At 36.3% G+C, this 19,810-nt stretch overlaps 2 protein-coding genes across 3 annotated transcripts; one reads left to right on the plus strand and one right to left on the minus strand.

The window, feature by feature from the left end:
- Nucleotides 1-10,287: 10,287 nt before the first annotated feature.
- Nucleotides 10,288-11,287, plus strand: LOC122037516 (EG45-like domain containing protein). The gene is made up of 3 exons (XM_042597028.1): nucleotides 10,288-10,525; nucleotides 10,603-10,900; nucleotides 11,146-11,287. Exons 1-3 carry the CDS (start codon nucleotides 10,408-10,410, stop codon nucleotides 11,150-11,152), a joined length of 423 nt encoding a protein of 140 aa, XP_042452962.1. The 5' UTR covers nucleotides 10,288-10,407; the 3' UTR covers nucleotides 11,153-11,287.
- A 933-nt stretch (nucleotides 11,288-12,220) lies between these two features.
- LOC122037502 (serine/threonine protein phosphatase 2A 57 kDa regulatory subunit B' kappa isoform-like) lies at nucleotides 12,221-16,080 on the minus strand. Of its 2 annotated transcripts, none has more exons than XM_042597010.1 (3): nucleotides 15,843-16,080; nucleotides 14,367-15,538; nucleotides 12,221-12,830 (listed from the first exon to the last, which is right to left on the minus strand). In XM_042597010.1, the coding sequence occupies exons 2-3, from the start codon at nucleotides 15,498-15,500 to the stop codon at nucleotides 12,459-12,461; spliced, it is 1,506 nt and encodes a 501-aa protein (XP_042452944.1). In that variant the 5' UTR covers nucleotides 15,501-15,538; nucleotides 15,843-16,080; the 3' UTR covers nucleotides 12,221-12,458. The 2 variants fall into 2 exon arrangements, with proteins under 2 accessions (XP_042452944.1, XP_042452950.1); XM_042597016.1 differs by having other exon boundaries at nucleotides 14,367-15,611.
- Between the last annotated feature and the right edge of the window lie 3,730 nt (nucleotides 16,081-19,810).

Genomic DNA, 19,810 nt, shown 5'->3' on the forward strand with positions numbered 1-19,810 from the left:
TACAAATAAGGAAAGATTTCAAATCTTTTCTTAATCCTTTGTAGAAAGCTATAAAGGAAAGATTTAAATTTTAAACTCTTTTTTAAAATCATGGAATCCACATAAGAAAAAATTTATAAATAAAATCCTTTTTAATATGATGTGGCCAGTCACATCATGCTTAGACTCCAAGCATTGGCCGACCACCAACTTGGCTCAACCTTTTGGTCTTGGCCGGCCCTAGCTTGGGTTCCAAGCTAGCTTGGCCGACCACCAAAAGTGGGTAAGAAGGTGGGTATGTGGTGGGTATAAATCTCTATATACAAGAGGCTACGATAGGGACCGAGAGGAGGAATTGGTTTTGGTCTCCCGATGAAATTAAGCTTCCCGTGTTCGCCCCGAACACACAACTTAATTTCATCAATAATAATTCATTCCACTAAAGAATTATTATTGAACTACTGCACCAATCCCAAATTACATTTTGAGCTCCTTCTTATTATGAGTGTGTTAGTCTCCATGTGTTTAAGATGTCGAATGTCCACTAATTAAATGAGTTACTGACAACTCACTTAATTAATATCTTAGTCCAAGAGTAGTACCACTCAACCTTATCGTCATGTCGGACTAAGTCCACCTGCAGGGTTTAACATGACAATCCTTATGAGCTCCTCTTAGGGACATTATCAACCTAGATCACTAGGGCACAGTTTCCTTCTATAATCAACAATACACACTATAAGTGATATCATTTTCCAACTTATCGGGCTTATTGATTTATCAAACTAAATCTCACCCATTGATAAATTAAAGAAATAAATATCAAATATATGTGCTTGTTATTATATTAGGATTAAGAGCACACACTTCCATAATAACTGAGGTTTTTGTTCCTTTATAAAGTCAGAATAAAAAGAAACGACCTCTAATGGTCCTACTCAATACACTCTAAGTGTACTAGTGTAATTATATAGTTAAGATAAACTAATACCTAATTACACTACGACCTTCCAATGGTTTGTTCCTTTCCATCTTGGTCGTGAGATACTGTTTATAATTTATAAAGAACCGATAACACAATCTTCTGTGTGTGACACCACACACTATGTTATCTACAATATAAATTAATTGAACATCTACATTTGGTATATATAAATATAGACACTTGACCAATGTGATTCTTATAAATATTTATACAAAAGCTAGGCTTTTAGTATACACTCCAATAAGATGATTGTCATACCTTTTGGGGGATTGGCATGAAATTCTTGGAGTATGTCACATAGCTCAAGAAAAGTGTTGAAGGTTGATTTCTCTGCCATACTTTAAACATATATGGAGATGTCTTCTGGGATAGTTGTAGGAAGTCCTAATAGCATAGATTTTGAGGCTCTCTGTTTTGAAGTTGAGGCCGCATTTGCTTTATGTTGGGTCAGAGTTAAGTAATGAGGTCTATGGATAAAGCCTGAAGACTCAGTTTCTATTTTGTCAAGTTTGGTTGTGGTTATTTATCAAGTAATAAGTTTTGTCAAACTGTATTTTATTTGATTTTCCTCTTTCCTTAAGTAAGGTACTTATAAAAAAGTTAGGGTCATTTATTACCTTAGAAGAAGTGAATACTTCATCTATAGATAAAAGCCTTTGTAAAATGGTTTTTCACATCCTTGTATGGCTATTTTGACTTCTTTCTAGTCATAGTAAACTCCTACTTGTGTTCCTGAATAGACTGTATAGCAAAAAAACTTCTTACCTTCTGGTTTTTGTACCGTGGTCAGGAAGTAGTTGGATAAATCATTAATTATTGCTATATTGTTATTAGCACTGCCAGGATTGTGGGGATATTCCAAATATTGTCAAGTAAATAGTTCTGTATATAATCAAGTCTGTTTCTAGAGGAGAAATGGAACTGATCATAGTTTGTAGACTGTTGTAATTCTTGGTTTCCAAACCTCATGATTTTTATGGAAAAAGTTTGCACCTTATTTTGTCAATCCATTGATCCTGTAATATTTAGTGAAGTTTAGTGTAAAAGTCAGGATAAAGTATCTGCTAGGGAATTTTTTATTCCCTTAGTATATTCCCACTAGATTTTTAATCCTTTATTTATAATTATATGTGTGAACTTAAGCCATCATTTCGTACTTAAGTTTTTACGTAATCCTTTGTTGACTATAGTTCATAACTGCCTCATAGTCAGTTCAGATAGTAATTTCTTTTTTATTGCAAATAAAGAGCATAAATATGTCAAGACAGTAAATGACCGCTAGAATTTCATAATCTAGAGAAGCTAAGTAACCTTTGTCTTTGTATTTTCCTGAGGCATATCTGCACAAAAATTATGAGGTTTTGGGGTCATCTTTGAAGGTTTTTCTAAATAAAACTCCTCCCCAACCTATTTTGCATTAGCTTGCCTCTATGACCAAATAGTCAAAGACCAATGGTAGAGTTCAAACTGGAATAGTTCTAACTAATTCTTTGATTTGTTTAACTTGCTCTATGTCTTGTTGATTAAAGTATTTTTGACCCATAATTACATTTTGTTGTATAAGGGTCTACTAATTTTTCCTATATCATTGAGATAATGTCTGACATAATTTAAGAGTCCTAAAAAAGCTCTTAATATTTTTGTATCTTCCATTTTGTTTGAAAAAGTGAGTGTCTTGGATGAACTAAGGAGTTGGAGTGTAATTCGTCATTGTCTAATTTCTATTCCAAGAAAATTTATGTGTTTTGTGACTAGTTTCATTTTCTTCCATGAAAATATGAGGTCATGTTTTTCAAAGATGTTAAAAATAACATATAGATGAGCAAAATGTTTATCTTTTGTTTTAAAAAAATTAACACATTGTCAATGTAGACACAGGTGAACATAGAGGAATTTCTAAAAATATCATCCATTTTCCTTTAAAAAATTTGGGGTGCTACCTTAAGTCTGAATGGCATTACTAACTATTCAAAGTGTCCTTCTGAATATGAGAAGACTGTCCATTAGATAGAATCAGTATGCATCTTAACTTGCAAGAATCCTAATTTCATATCAAACTTTGAATATCATTTTGAGATTTATATTTTGTTGAGTAGTTGGTCTTTATCAGATATTTTATAACCATCTTCTTGACAATTATCATTTAACCTTTTATAATTAAATACCATTCTTGATTGACCATGTTTTTATTCAGATCCTTTATTTACTATAAAACCTTAACTCCTATGTCCGAAAGTAGATCTTTGGATTGCTCCAAGATTTAGTAATTGTTTGATGTGCATATCACACTCTTCTGTTTCCTAGTTGGTATATCTTAAGTCTTGCACTTTTATGGTGAGATCAAGATTTATTATTGCTAATTTACATTATACCTTATCTCTTTTCTAATATCTTGTAAGGTTCTCTCCTATAATTTCTAGTTTTTCTAACCTGGAAATTAAGGATTCTAAGTCTGGTTGTTGTGTATTTATTAACTGAAGTAAAGATGTGGGAGAGAGAATGTCATTAGGTATCTCCCAATTTTTGGTACTATCTTTTGGAAAAGGGCTTATACAACCAAGTATTTCTAGTTTTCCTGATAGTATTGTAAAGCTAGTGAACAAGAAAGTTCCTGAGTATTTAGTAGGCAAGAACCCTTGCATGAGTTTTTGCAAAGACATTTGCATGACTCCTTATTAAATGTGATTGGTTGTGCATTTGGTGTAGTGGAGGAGGAGGGATTAGTAATGGAAGGAGCGGAAGGAGTGTTGGAAGGGGCATCACCATGCTTACACACGACGAAAGGATAATCAGAGACAATAGGAGAGATGATAGGGGTAGACAGGAAAAGAGCATAATCTTTTGTAAGTAGGAGAGCTCGGTTGAGAGTGATAAGAAAATTTAGACTGAGAATTAAGTGGATATTTCTATGTAATAGGGGCTTGATCCAAAGATTGGAAAGGGAAAGAGGATTGTTAAAAGTGTCACAGTTATTGTAAAACCTTAAGTGAATGTTTGTGACAAACTTAGTACATGACAGTTGTTGGCCATCAAACTGTGTACTAACCATTGGTTGTGTATCTATTTTAATAAGGGTTGGAGGTAGGATGGAAAAATAGTGGCTTCATCGATAGTGGAATTAGTAGTTCCGCTATCAAGAAAAGCATGAAGTGTAAATTCATGACCATGAATATTGACCAAGCACCTTACGTAGACGTTGATGGTTCTTTTAGTATTACATATACTAGGGGATTTTATAAAAAGTAAATCAGTATCTGAGTTTGGCTCGTTGAGCATAAGTCCTTTGCCTTTGTCTTCGGGGAAAGAGGTGGAGGTTGGCCTTAGAGTGGCTAGCTCTGTTTCTAGCAAGTTAAGTCGAGTTTCCAATATGGATACCCTGGTTTCCAGTAGTACGTTTCATGTACTATCTCAAACTTGATGAGTAATGGGTATCATGATAGAAAAGATTTGTTGCAAGCATAGGCTGAATAGCTATTTTTTTTTTTTACAGATTTTGAAAGTTCCTCTTTTATCTATGGTTGGATAGAAAACACAAGTAAAACAGGGAGCATTCTCTATTTTGATTTTTAGTGTCCAATCATGCGAGCATTCGGGTAAGTTGGGTCTCCCTATGGTAATCGTACTTGGGTTGGACTATGTGAACATTAGATTCAAATAGTTGAGAGAGAACAAATCCTCCTATGTGAACCCAATAAAATTGAAATTGAAAGAACATTCAAATATTAAATACACTCTCTTAAAGAAAGATAATTTGACCAATTTAATTAATTCAAAATTAAAAACTTAAATTTAAATTACAAATTAAACATTACAACTTAACTAAAACCAACTCTAATTATACAAAAATCTTAAATTAAAGACCAATGATTTAGGGGGAGGCTCCAGAATAGCTGGCACCTCCAAAACTAACTAACCCGGCAGGGTAATTATGATTAGTTAAAAAGAGACCAAGTTTAACTTGAATCATGGTATTGGTGAAGTTTTTGGATGATAGTACGTTAGGGAAGCTTGGGCATCGCATGTCCAGAAAGATATGGCTTCGATCTGGTGCATTTGGCCAAGTGGAACTGACCGAAGCTACCCTTAAATGGATCCTAACTAGTTAGACCAAGGTTTAATACTAAGCTCCGTGGATAGGACTATTCGGAAAACCTCGAAAGGTTGGCTACTTCTAATGACGTCCAAGTGACTCACCAAGCTTAGAAGTTTATCCGAAGAATGCCTATTTTTTGAGACCAAAGCTAAACCTGAATCTAACAAAAGTTAAACCAAATTCTGTAATTAAATCTAATTCATCTCACAAAATTATAAGATTCCCTGATTGATAATCTAGATCGGGTGAGATGAATAAGAATCAAATTAATTTTCAAATTAAATAAAATTAATTAAACTTAAATTTCAAATTGAAATTCAATTTCAAATTTCAAATTGAATTTCAAATTAAAATTAAATTTTGAATTTCAAATTAAATTAAAATTAAATTTTGAATTTCAAATTAAAATTAAATTTCGAATTAATTAAAAATTAAATTTCGAATTAAAACTAAATTAATTTTTTAAAAAAAATATTAAATTAACTTTAAAAATTATTTTAAAAAATAAATTAACTTTAAAAAATTATTTTAAAACAAAAATTAAATTTAAAAAATAATTTTAAATTTAACTTTAAAAATTTTATATTTAACTTAAAAATTTTATTCTAAACTTAAAAATTATTTTAAAATTATTTCCAAATTTTTTAAAAATTATTTTAAAAACTCTTTTAAAAATCATTTTAAAAACTTTAAAAAATTCTTTTAAAACATTTTATAAATTATTTTAAAAACTATTTTAAAAACTATTTTAAAAATCATTTTAAAAACTTTAAAAAATTCTTTTAAAAATTCTTTTAAAACATTTTAAAAATTATTTTAAAAACTATTTTAAAAATTATTTTAAAAACTATTTTAAAAATTATTTTAAAAACTATTTTAAAAATCATTTTAAAAACTTTAAAAAATTCTTTTAAAAATATTTTAAAACATTTTAAAAATTATTTTAAAAATTATTTTAAAAACACTTTTAAAAATCATTTTAAAAACTTTAAAAAATTCTTTTAAAAAAAACTATTTTAAAAATCATTTTAAAAATTCTTTTAAAACATTTTAAAAATTATTTTAAAAACTATTTTAAATCATTTTAAAAACTTTAAAAATTATTTTTAAAAACTATTTTAAAAATCATTTTAAAAACTTTAAAAAATCTTTTAAAAATCATTTTCAAAAACTTTAAAAATCCTTTTAAAAATTCTTTTAAAACCTTTTAAAAATTATTGTTATTTTTAAAATTATTTTAACATAAAAATTATTTTAACTTAAAAATTATTTTAACTTAAAAATATTTTAATTATATTTTTAAATTGTTTTAACTTAAAAATTATTTCAAAAATTATTTTAAAAACTTTTAAAAATCATTTAAAAACTATTTTAAAAATTATGTATCATTTTGAAAAATTCTTCTTATTTTTTCACTATAATAAAATTCTTTTAACTTAAAAAAAAATAGTAATAATAATAAATTATTTCTATAGACTATTTTACTTTAAAAATTATTATTTTGACTTTAAACTCATTTTTAATCTTAAACATCATTTTAACCTTACAATTATTTTTTAATTTAACTTAACTGAAAATTAGATCTTAAATTAAAACTCATTAAAACTTAATTTAAACATTACTTTTCAACTTAATTTAACCTAACTGAAAATTAAAACTTAAAAATTTAACTTAAACTTAAAACTTAAACCTAAATTAATCACTGATATTAATTTTAATCTAAAATCAAAACTGAATTGAACGTATATTAATTGTCATTTAATTCCTGTTAGAAATCCCTTAAAAATAATAATTATTATAATTCTTTTAAATTCATTTAAAACTTAGACACCTAACTTAAAAACTTAAATTCCGTTAACTTCAACTTTAAACTTAATTATGTAATTAATAAGTAGAACTTAACTATTTAAGTTTAACTTTATTTGAGAACTAAGCTTGATTTGATCAGAACCTAGATTTAACCTTAGTAAAAATATTAAAATTACTCTAAGTCATTTTTCTTAATCAACCTTTAAAATATTAATTATTTTTATTAAAACATAATTAAAGTTTGACTTAAATTGAACCTTACTTAACCTTGTTTAATAACGAGTTTAACTTCAAATTACTACCAACTTTAAACTAAGTCAATCCAACTTAAAAGGAAGTAAATGAAAAGTTAAATTATAACTAACACCTTCATCAATTAATACAAAATTTAGATTATAGCAAAATTTAATCAATAAATTATTAATATTGATTAATTATTGAATTAATAACAACTTATCTTACTTAACATTACACTAAAGGTTAACTCATTTCAACTTAATCTAACGTTAATTACGTTTAGTCAAATTTAAATGAACAATTTTATAAAGATAATTATACAATCGCCTAAAACACTTAGGTACGAAAATATGTTACGGTTGTAAAATTTTATATTAAGGGGGAGTAATAAATAAGGAGGATTAATAAATTAGAGGAGTATTAAATTCAGGGGGAGGTTTTTAATTATCTCCTGAAGTGTTATTTTTTTTAATCTTCTCTTTAAAATCTCTCTAGCAAATTCTACCTCAATTTAAAAAATAAATATATATCTACTTTGAATATTTTTAGCAAATATTTTCAAATTTTATGTCAGGTTCAGGGGGAGGAATTAATTAAAAATTTCTCTTTATATAAAATATTTTAAATTTTGTTTGAAAAATGTTTTCTTAAAAATTTCTTAAACGTACTTTTGAAAACTAACTCTTATAAAACTAAGTTGTTTTTAAGAATTGGGTTTTACTTTTTATTGAAAATTGATTTTGAAAATTAGATTTAACTTAGTTTTGAAAATTGTGGAAATTAGATTTTTCAAAACTTAAGTTTACAAACTAAGCTTCTCAAAATCATTTTCCTTAATTTTGAAAATCAAAGTTTAAAAATCAATTTTCAAAATCAACTTGCTTGAAATTGTGAAATTTTTTTAAAAATTAGTTCTACCAAACTCCTTTGAAAACTAAAAGTAAAGTTCAAAATCAATATTTGCAAACTGAAATTTGATTTGCAAAAACTCAGTGTTGAAAATTATGAAAGTTAGATTTTTCAAACTTAAATCATTGTCAAAACTTAAGTTTTAAATTAAATCGTTTACAAACTTAGTGTTGAAAAATAAATCAGTTTTTGGAAAAATAAATTTTTCAAACTTAGTTTTGGAATTTTGGTTTTTGAAAACTTATGTTTGAAAATTACTTGACATATTTTTTGTCTGAAGTCTATAATTACTTAATCCATGCTTATTTTTGATGAATGCCAAAGGGGGAGGGTTAGGTGGTTAAGTTAGGTTAAGTTAGCTAAACCAGAATTGAAAATACAAACTAACTTAAAAACCCTTTAATGCTTGTTTTTTCTTGCATATGTTTTCACTAACTTAACCAGGTTGTCATTCCATCAAAAAGGGGGAGATTGTTGGTGCGGTTAGCACTAACGATTTAACCCAGGTTTTGATAAATGACAAATCAGGTTAAGTTAGTCTATTGTTGATCTAACACTCTGATCGAGTGTGCAGGAGAAGTCCAGACAGGTCGACGGGCTGACCGGATGTTTGGCACGAAGTCCAGCTAGGTCGACGGGCTGACCGGATAGCTGGCGAGAAGTCCAAGCGGGTCGACGGGCTGACCGGACGCTTGGCGAGAAGTCCAGCTAGGTCGACGGGCTGACCGGATAGCTGGTAAGAAGTCCAGACGGGTCGACGGGCTGGGTAAGTGAGGTAAGTCACCGGAGGGGAGTGACTGCGAGGACGCGTTCCGGGAAAGGAACATTAGGCGTCGATCGGCTTAGATCCATTTCGGATATCTAAGTCGAGATCGTGACTAGATTCGGTTTCGAAAAGACGGAATCTAAGTCATACTCCTTTGCTAATTCATACTCACTTTGCTTTTGCTAACAATCGGTGGGGTAAATTTACCTCCGGACTAACGTTTGTCTTGCGGGACGGATTCTGTGGAAAAAGGTGGTCCGGGCGCCGGAGGTCCGGCGCCCGGAGGAATTTCATCCTGATCGCGCGTCGCCACGTGGAGCTCGCTGGTTGGACTTGCCACGTCTCACCAGGGCGTCCGGAAGGCATCCAGGGCGCCCCGAGCCTCATATAAAAGAAGGGTCAGAGGAGAGCTTCAGAACAACAACAAAAAGAAAAGTCTTCCACTGCTCTGCACTTCTGCGACGCGAACAAAGCTCCGACACTACGCTCCTTTCTTGTCTTTATTGTCGGTATTTGCTTTTCATTTTCATTAGCATTCATTGTACTGTTTTTTGTAATCATTATTTCGAACTGCTAGTGAATTGCCCAACGAAAGTACTCACGGAGTACGGGCCTTCGAGTAGGAGTCGTCACAGGCTCCGAACGAAGTAAAAAACATTTGTGTCTATTTTACTTTTCCGCTGCGTTTATACTCTAAGTTTTCGAATCGATATTCACCCCCCCCCCCCTCTATCGAATCTAACAGTCCTACAACAATGACGCTGACGACTTGTGGAGAAGACACGTGAACTGGCAACACCAGCAACGGTAGAATAGCGACGACGACGAGTGCATTGGTGAGGAAGAGGAGCTTCATCGGAATGGACGGGCACAATGAATTTAAATTTTTAATAATTAAAGTCATTCAAATAATTTCTAATTAAAACCAATAATTTAAATAGATTTATTTAAACACAAGAAGAGGAGCCGTGGAGCAACGATAAAATTATTGCTTTGTGATCAAAAGATCACGGATTCAGGAGCTTCGTGTACCAGACCGTTTTTTTTTTATTTAAACACAAATGGAATTATCCTAATTTTATAATTTTTTTTTATATTTGTCTTTTGTTTCCTCCCCTTTCCCCTAAACAAGTAATATAATTAATCTTCCCTCCTCAGTAAGGTGAGCATTCCCTTTTTTCCCTTTGTATTAATGAACAAAGGCTAAGTAGCTATGTTTAAGGCTAAGTAGCTATGTTTATTGGGTTGGTTTGCGTTTGAGAACACACTCAATTAAGATAAATTGTGTATACTCTTCTGAAGTGGAATGTTAGGCTTGAATTGTCAGTTTGCGGCCATGAAATAGGGGAAGCTGAATTATCAGACGTAGGAGCATTGATTCCAGACGGATGCGGAAAAAAAGTTCATTCTAATTATCGATTATGAATAAAATTTATAATTTATCTTCTTTGATATAATCTAGACCGGAGGGCGTCAATTCATTCCAGCTATAAATTGGGCAGCCAACGTTGACCCGGCAGCACCCTTTTACACGACATCCATCACTCCTTTGCATACGATTAAATTTATACTCGATCTTCCAAAACTCCCCTCCCTTCCTCAACTCTTCGGCGCCGTACTTCGTCAGCAATGCGGCACAAATCCGCCGCCCTCTACTCCATCTCCTCCTTCCTCCTCCTCCACCTCCTCTACCGACCCTCTATCGCTGACGTCGGCACCGCCGCCTCCTACGGTCCGCCCTACCTGCGTAAGTCGACCCAACGCCCACAGACTGCTCGACGGAATTCCTTTCCGATTTTAACCCATCTCGTTTTCTGCTCTTAGCCACGTCGTGCTTCGGCAGTGACGAGCGCCAGTTTCCGGCCAACAACCTGTTCGCCGCCGCCGGCGACGCCATCTGGGACAATGGCGCCTGCTGCGGCCGTCAGTACCAGGTGCGCTGCCTCAGCTCGGCCACACCTGGCGCCTGCACGGACGGCGAGGTCCAGGTAACGGTCGTGGACTACGCGGCCTCGCTCGTCTCCACCCCCTCGGCCTCCGGCACGACTTTCGTTCTCGGCGCCGCGGCTTTCGAACTCATAGCCCAGTCGTCGGTCAGCCAGATCAACATTGAATTTACTCAGTAAGCTACTCAGCACCTTCTTATTTTTTCTAAATATACAAATATTCATATCGATGAATCAGTAAGAATATGATAAATTGGATGGGATGCCATATCAATTTGATAACTTTAAAAGAAAATATTCACCAATATATTACAGGATTTGACGTGGCTACAGAGGTTTTTGTGCTTTTTTTTGACTTACCTAAAGATAAGATATTGCGAGTAAATACTTCCTAATAATATTTCCTAATAATATATCGCAGGATCTGACGTGGCTTTAGAAGTTCTTGTGCTCATGTGCAAATCGATGGATTCCAATGGCGTCCTCAATTTGTACTTTTCTTTATATTGTAATTAAATGTCGTCATAACTACTAGTCGTTGGATTAATTCGGATTTACGCTCAGTTGTCAAGTCAAAATGCCAATTTTTTTCTCCTCCTGCAAAGCCGTTATCAATTCCAACATGTAAGCCTCGATTTGTATCCTACTGGATCACCTTTTCCGAATTTTCTCCTGGAAAATCAATTTTGACAGGATTACGCAGAGAGACAAAGCGGGTCCTTTGGTTCGTTTGCATCGACAGAGAAGATTTACGCTGGGAAAAAAAATCATAGATGGATTAGGCTTAGGATTCATGTGTCTCATTCCTATCTTTATTCCTGTGACTAAAAGTATATTCACACAATTTGTTATGATATTATCCATTTTAAATCTCTCATAATTTTATATTTGAGTTCTATCCAAAAAGTATCATGCCAATGAAGATATCATATATCCTTTTAAATCTATAATAATTTCCATATATACTTTAATTGTATCGCAACAATCATCCCTTCAAATAAAGGATTATAATTATTCTTATGGTTCAAACTTTCCCGCGAGTATCCGGTCATTCTTGATTTATTCCAGACATTTTCCGCGAACATTCAGTCATCTTGACTTGCTCCAGGTCCACTCTCAACTTCGTTCAAGATCATTTCATATAATATCTAGTCTGAATCATGACTTTAATATCATTTGTTATGATCGAAAGGATATTTATATATTTCTATAATAAATAATAATATAATATTATCTACTTTACATTTAGATCTCATGGTTTTACTTTTAAATTCTATCCAAAATGTCTCATGCTAATAAAAATATCATATATCTTTCTAAATTTTTTCATATCTTTTCGATATAAAACTTAGATGGTATCCCAACTATTCCTAGCACTATTATTTACCTTTATTCTACTCAACACACTTGGAACTCGTTACCCACCCTTTCTTATCTCCATTCGATTGCCCACAGCGTCGAATCATGGTTAGGAACACTGAGAACACCTCTCATTCAAAGCATGATCAACACACTGAGATCTTGACAAACTCAGATCAAAATCCGGAATGAGGAAACAAGAACAAGGGAAATTTATGCTCCTAATATATCACATTACATACAATGGATACCACTCATCTCACATGCATTTTTCTTGTCATAGCTTCAATTTTGAGCATAGTTATCAGGCGACCAAAGAAAAATTTGCAAAAGCACTGTGGCACTCTGCTTGATCTAGAGTTACTCTAATTTTCTTCAAGAACGGGCAGCAGCAACAACTGGTGAAACAAGTGGAGGTCTAATCAGGACAGCTGTGTTTCCGGCCAGTGGCTGGAAGGCAGCGGAGCTCTCCAAGCGGTGCCAGGTCATTCTTCGCTTCTCCTCCGCGATCTTTTGCTCCATTTCATCCTGTTCAAAATTATTCTCGCAAGTTATAAATAGCTCCTCATCCATCTCATGTAACAGCTTCTTCACATTTCGCGTCAAGTTCAAAACTGCTTGATTCCAGTGACTATGAATGTTCCTTTCCAAGGCAGGCAAAATTAGAGGCATTATTGCTTGCCGGTTGTGCGACACCAGACTAATCAAGTGATCATTGTTCCACATGAATAAGGCCCTCTCTGCCACCTAGAGACGATTTATACTTCTTTTGTTAATAAAAATCCACACAAAGCTAAAGGAAACTACATACAGATGCAAAAAAAAAACTAAACAAAGAAATGGATAACAAGTTATCACCAAATATGCTCCTACAACTAGATCATTATATGAAATCAACAAAATAAAAGGGATACCAACATCTGCTTCAGAACTATTCAATATTTAAAAAGTAATAAAACATTATATTCACTATTTATCATTTGCTGACCACTACAATGTAGATAATGAATTTTCAGCAAAATCTACTTGCAAACTAGTTGTTGTCACACAGAAAAAAGAAAGTACTTAATGTATGTGCGGTGCTGATTTTACAAATCCCTGCTCTTCACAGTTGCTGCACACTATCAAGTTGCTGAATTTATTTCCAAACTAAGTTGTCTGCTCTTTGTGGACCATACAAATACAAACTACGAAACTAACCCTTCTACTAGATTAGAGTTTCTCAAAGGAGCATAGCAAATTTGAGAGGTGACTAGATAACTGGACCATGAACTCTGTATCTGATAATCAAATTTGAGGTGTGCTAAGATTGATGCATCCTCCATAAATGTTTTACGAACAAGATGGCACAAATTGCTACATAGTTTCATCCAAGGGGCATAACCATACTTTATACCAAGCAGTGATTGAAGGTTAAATAAAAGCAAACCAATTGTCTATTTTATACTAAATGGTGGCTAAGCAATTAACAAATATCAAACATGGATTCCTTATTCAGTTATTTGTAATGATAAAGAATATTTAAATAATTAGAGTAGCTGGAGATCATGCATAACTAGAATAATCTAAGATCCATAATTGAAGTGGCATATGCATAACTAATTGCATATGCATCATTCATCATTTTCGTTTAGGAACATACCAATTGTTTGAAATCTTCTATTATTTATTGCACATTCAGCACATGTGAGTTCAACTACTTCAGTTTCGTTCAATTAGACTGCTATAAAATGAGAAAGTTAATTGGATAATTTAAAATGTTGAAGGTGCTAATTAGCTCATGTAAAGGCCTCGGTGTTGTTGCACGAGCTAGAATAAATACCTCATTCATACTCAGTGGGATCTTTCATATTATTCTCCTCAAGAAAAAGGCTTTAGATGCTAGAGAATAACATCCGTGATGTTACTTTTGAAATTTTTGTAATCATTATTAGGAGGTTATGGAACTTGCAAAACAAAACAAAATGAAAAACAACAAAACCTCTAAAGTATGAAGGGAAACCAATTAGGGGGGAAGGCCTAGCATAATAAGCAACAAGATTAATAATAATCTGGAAACCACTTATCCAAGAATGATCCTTGAGATTTTCAACATAGTTTCGTATTCAATTGGCAACCTTATATTAAGCCTCACATCATGGTCATTCCTGCCCATGAAAAGATAAAGAGAAGGGAAAAAACCTTTATGCATATGACATAAATTGCAGGCATACAACTCCATTGCAATCAAAGTTCACATGCATGAGGTAATTGACGCATAAATATCAAAATAGTTTAAGTCACCTGGAAATGGAAGCTGTTAATACAGTATGCAATCCTTCGGAATAATGGAAGCATACACTCCTGAATCTCCACTTCGTTAGTAATCTCTAAGATCTCCTCCAACTCACTTAAAAACATTACTTCCTTCTGACTATTGGTTACAGGCCAATATCTCAGCAACCCATTGATAACTGAGGTTGCCAGTTTAGGCTCTTTCTCCACAAACTGCGCCACACAGTAAGTCAGCTGTTGGAGATATATGCCAATCGTTTTTGGTTTGTGCAGAGGTATAATGACCTTCCACAAGAACAGTTTATGCTCCTCTTTTAGAGGCAATGCAAACCCACTGATGATACTACCAAAGACTTCTAACAACTCAGCAATCCCATTATGTCGCTCGGTCTCAAACACAAACTGACAAAATATGTTGCTTACCACTTCCCGGATAAAAGGACGATGCACCATGAATTTTCCATAGATCCTGTGCAATATTGCTTTCAGGCATTCCCTTTCTCTAGGATCCTCAGAATCAAAGAGGTGAAGTAGTCTCAAAATGAATGAATGATCTACATACTTCTTCCCGATCTTAGCATCAAGTGAGGAGGATTCTATGAACTTAAGCAGCAAATCGTAGACAAGTTGAAGGTGGGACCAAGCTGGTTCAAACATAGGTTTTTCCTCTTCAGCCTCCCCACCAACAAAACTAGATCGTATATTTGGTGGGAAGGCCCTAAACAAGTTACTAGCAAACATCTTACAGCTAGCAGAAATCATGGACTCAGTGAAACGAGAGCTCCCAGCATCAACATATTCAATGAGATCTAATAGTGTCTGCCGTTTCATATCCTTCTCAGCAGTGTTCTTGTCGGGATCAGAGAAATCGAAGACTACACAACAGAGATTTAACTTACTGATGAAAAGGTTCTTCTTTTCCGTGTGAGGTACATCTTTGAATAGAAGTAGCGGTTCAATGCTTGTGACAACACTTGACGGGAATATGGCGGAAGCAGTTCGCTTGACCGTGCTTGATCGAGAGGGAACTACATTGCCGCTTCTGGTCCAACGGATTGGATTCCCGTTTAAACACGCCGCCGCAGGGGAAGAATCGGATTTGGAAGACTTTCGAGGCAATTTACTTAGGAATTGCTTCCACATGGTGCTCAAGTTGGGGATGAAATCAGATCAAGCTCATGCTGCGACAGTTAGCAACGAAAACGACATGTAACAAACTGCAGCAAATCGCAGCCCAATTTCTAAAAATGATGTCTGAAAAAAACCACTTTTTAGCAAAACCACATCCAAGCAATCAAATTACGGTCAGAGAGCAAAAAAAACAGCGATTAATAACCGATGATAATAGAGAAAACCGTTGATATCGAAAGAAACATAAAGCCACCCCACCTGGCGACAAAGCCGAGAAACCGAAATAAAGTCGATAAAGATCCCCATCGGGAAAGCAAACGAAAGAAAGAATCCTAGAGCAAGAAAAAAAGAAACCTTGAAGTCGCCGGAGAGAGCAACCGAGGGGTTTTCCAGTTCAACGATTACGAATCCGGCGAGAAGATCTTGATCCGAAGACTGGATCCCAAGAGACTGCGTCGAATTCTAGCTAGAATACAATAGATCAGAGCCTCCCCCATTCATCGCCACGCTCATATCGGGAAGGATCGATAGAGGCGGAGGATGCGACAGAGGCGAGGAAGAAGTGCAAGTAGCAGCGGCAGTAAAGAAAAAGGGCGGACTAAAACAAAGGGTCAAATAAAATAAGCAGTCATTCAGACCGTACTCAAAAGGGGCGGCTCCGATTTCTCCTCTCGGCACGGATGGAAGAGCAGTATCCGTCGGATCGAATGCGCACGCAATCTGATGTAAAAAAAAATCGGCGGGACGAAATAATTATTATGTTTTTATAATAACAAAATTAAGTGACAGTGATGTGATAGGGTTGATGTTATCATATTATTTATTGGAGAGTGTTGGATGGATGTAAATTTGCGGTATATATATAATCTAACTGAATTGATATTCACTGGTTTGTGAAATGTTTGAAATGTCTTTCTAGGGGGACATCTTGACTACGAACTGTTCAGGGGCATCAGCCCAACGTTGCTGACTTCGAGACCACCAGTAGTATACTCCAATCATCTGTAACATCTACTAATGGTTGATAAATTACAGCATGCATCAACAAACTCCTAATTTTTTTTTAAAAAAAAATGGTGTTTCATGTTGGACGGGTTATTATCAGACTTGCCGTACAAGATATGCGGAGGAGGACATGAGATGAGTGGCGGAACCATCTCTGAAGCGGAGCAGAGATTTGGCAGAACAGCGATAATACATGACACGGGCCGTGCATGAACCCTCGCTAGCTCCCTGCTCTCCACATCCTCCTATTCGATGGTACCGCTGCTTCAAATTTGTGTCGAGCTCCAAAGAAAACAGAGAGAGAAATGTCGCAAGCATCAGATGCATTAAAGGCTGATCCACGTATTACTCGTGAGCAAGCTCATCAGTTGTCCCTGAAAAGAGGAAAGAAAGAGGAAGCCTGAGTCTTCCGTAGCGTACGCCGTCAGTACCACCATCTGTCCTTGGCGTCACTATATCGCGCTGCAGCAGCCAGCGGGAGTTCCATCAAACCTCAAGTTGGGCTGAAAATAGTGGGTGATCCTTGAGATCATTGCCATCAATACGCTGCATTTAACTTTCCCTGCTCATTGCCATTCAACGAGCTGATGTACTCACTATTTTTCTCCTCCAACCAAACACACTGAGCAGGATACATGAGGAGGTTTATATGTGCAACGGAGATTAGATAATGTCAAATCATCAATAGAACAACTCAAATTTAAGGGATGAAGAGACATCTTGTTAAAAATGAGAATGGAATAATCCTTTGCTGATCTGTGTTGAAGATAGAAGACAGAAGATGCAATATGACTTTCATTCAAAAGATAAAAAACACAAAGTGAAAGCCTTCTTCCTACCTCCTTTACAGATCTTGGCTAGTTTTTGACGTATAGAGTTCCTGTATAACCAAACTCTCACATCCATTTGATTCAGTGTTTGGTAAATATGGTTTGATGCAGTGATAAGGAGGGTCCCATCCTGCGAAGGATAGCGACCACGATGGAGGTCAAAGTCAAGACGGTCAACGTGCAAATAGCATCGACCGATCGGACGAGCATGCCCCGACTAGGGAGAAGGTCCCGATCTGATCTCACCCTCGACACGAGGAGTTGTCAAATGACCGACGCTCAAACAACCGGCTCGGCATTGGCGGGGCTGAACTTCGGCCGAGCGACTATCCCGCTCGACCCGACAACAAGTCTCGACATTGGCAGAGCGAAACTTCGGCCGAGTGGTTGAGACGCACAAATAGCGAAGTTACGGCCGAGCGGACAGGATACGAAGGCAGCAAAATTCCGATCGAGCGGCCAACCCGCTCGACCTAGCAGTACACTCCCTTTGATATCCATCGACATCCTTTTGGGAGTTGGTGTCACCGACACCGAGTATGGACAACTAAAAGATCGTACGGCAGAAGCTTCCACTGTCTCTTCAGAGATATGCTCGATCTGTTAAGATATTGTGTTAGGGACACTTTATTAACAAGTCCTTTTAGAAAAACTTTGGGAAGCGTACTCGCCTTAGGGAGTGTGCACACACGCTATAGGAGCTATATATAAAGGGGGTCCAAGCATCGGTATAGATACGCAATACGCGATAGACACTGTGCTCTTTACTTTTCATTCTTGTTTGCTCCGCCTCTTCTACTTCATCGCCGATGACTGACTTGAGTGTCGGAGGGCCAACATCGAGGACCCCTTCACTAGTTCAACACTGCCGTAATTTATGTTGCAGGCCCGAGCAGAGTCTACAGGCGGTCAGCGGGAGCGCCACATCCCCAGTTTTTCATTTCATTGACTTCCGGACATGATCATATTTGGCGCCGTCTGTAAGAACTTAACTTGCATCCGAGTTGAAAAGATTGAGGATGCTGGATGACTCACCACCATGACGCTGCCCAAAGAAGAGCTCGGCATGCTCATACAAGCCCGAGCGATGAAGATGTTCGAGTAGCAGCAACAACAAGCACTAGTCGGTCAACTAGTACAACAGCCGAGGACGTCAACAGTAGGAGAGCGAGCGAGATTGGAAGACCGACCGAAACTAGTTTCCATATGGGGAAGAATAGAGGTCCGACCAGCACACAAGGGGAAGCACCGCCCGTGCCCATCCCTTTTCATCGCGCCCTGTTCTAAACCCTCTCAAAAATAACTCAGGCGAACCAAGAGAGGGGTCATCTTCGGACAATGCTCCTGTTCGGGATGCGCGAAAAGGAAAGGCGCCCTGAAGTCACGCCTCGCCCGAACGGATCAATCTGTAGTTCTCTCAGGCAATCTTGAGTGACCCTCTACCCAGGTACTACACCATACTGGTGATTGTGGAATACAACGAAACGACCGATCCAGATGATCATCTGGATAAGTTTGATAATGCAATCACACTACACCAGTGCATAGATGGGGTGAAGTGTCTAGTCTTTCTCACTACCCTCTCTAGCTCGACGCAGCGCTGGTTCCGAAGACTGTTGGACGGCTCAATACGTAGCTTCAAGAACTTCCGAGCTGCGTTTCAGCACCATTTCGCCAGCAGTCGACGCTATTAGAAGACGATCATCAACCTATTTACCCTAAAGCAAGGGCCTAAGGAAGCGCTCCGAGTGTATATCAGGCGTTTCAATCAAGTATCCATGGATATCCCCTCATTTTCATCCAAGACAATGATGAACGCCTTCACTCAAGGGTTGGTTGAAGGAGAGTTCTTCTGATCGCTCATCCGGAAGCCACCCAAGGACTTCGAGCACCTGCTTAGGAAGGCCAATGAATACATAAATGTGGAAGAAGTCCAAGTAGCAAGGAAGAATGAGACGTCGGTCGAGCCTACGCTGACCCCCGAACGACGACGGTCAAGTAGCCATCAACCGCCCAAAGGGCCAAGGGCGAAGGGAGCGTGACCATACCAAGAGGCTAGGACACATGTCGTACAGCATGTGGCCTCCAGTCGGCAGAAGATGACAAGAGGCATAGTATGGACGCTCATGTTCTACTCATTTCACCAATCGACGACGCACAACACGCGCGACTGTTATGATCTGACACCGATCGATAGCTGACCGGCTCTGAGAGGATACCGCCGTCGATCTCCAACTCCCGATCGGCGACATAGACAACGATTTGCCAGGCTGCAAAAGGACGAAAGAAGAGCGTCCGAAAGACACAATCGGCACCAAGGGAGGGATAACACTAATCCTACCCGAGCCCCGACCAAGCGAAATAGACTCTCCACTCGGGAAGAAAAAAACAGAAGCAACCCGCCCGAGGATAAATAAGCATGATCGTCGATGGGCCGACCGACGGTGACTCCAACAAAGCCAGGAAGTCGTACGCTCGGTGATTAGA

Source organism: Zingiber officinale, chromosome 1A (genome assembly GCF_018446385.1).
Source record: "Zingiber officinale cultivar Zhangliang chromosome 1A, Zo_v1.1, whole genome shotgun sequence".
NCBI classification, from domain to species: Eukaryota; Viridiplantae; Streptophyta; class Magnoliopsida; order Zingiberales; family Zingiberaceae; genus Zingiber; species Zingiber officinale.

Excerpts from the sequence above, each read along its gene's own strand:
- LOC122037516 (XM_042597028.1), top strand. The coding sequence starts at position 10,408 with ATGCGGCACAAATCCGCCGCCCTCTACTCCATCTCCTCCTTCCTCCTC. Across the intron at positions 10,526-10,602 it reads CTACGGTCCGCCCTACCTGC|CCACGTCGTGCTTCGGCAGT; the intron begins GTAAGTCGACCC and ends TTCTGCTCTTAG.
- LOC122037502 (XM_042597010.1), bottom strand. The coding sequence starts at position 15,500 with ATGTGGAAGCAATTCCTAAGTAAATTGCCTCGAAAGTCTTCCAAATCC. Across the intron at positions 12,831-14,366 it reads TTAACAGCTTCCATTTCCAG|GTGGCAGAGAGGGCCTTATT; the intron begins GTGACTTAAACT and ends AATCGTCTCTAG.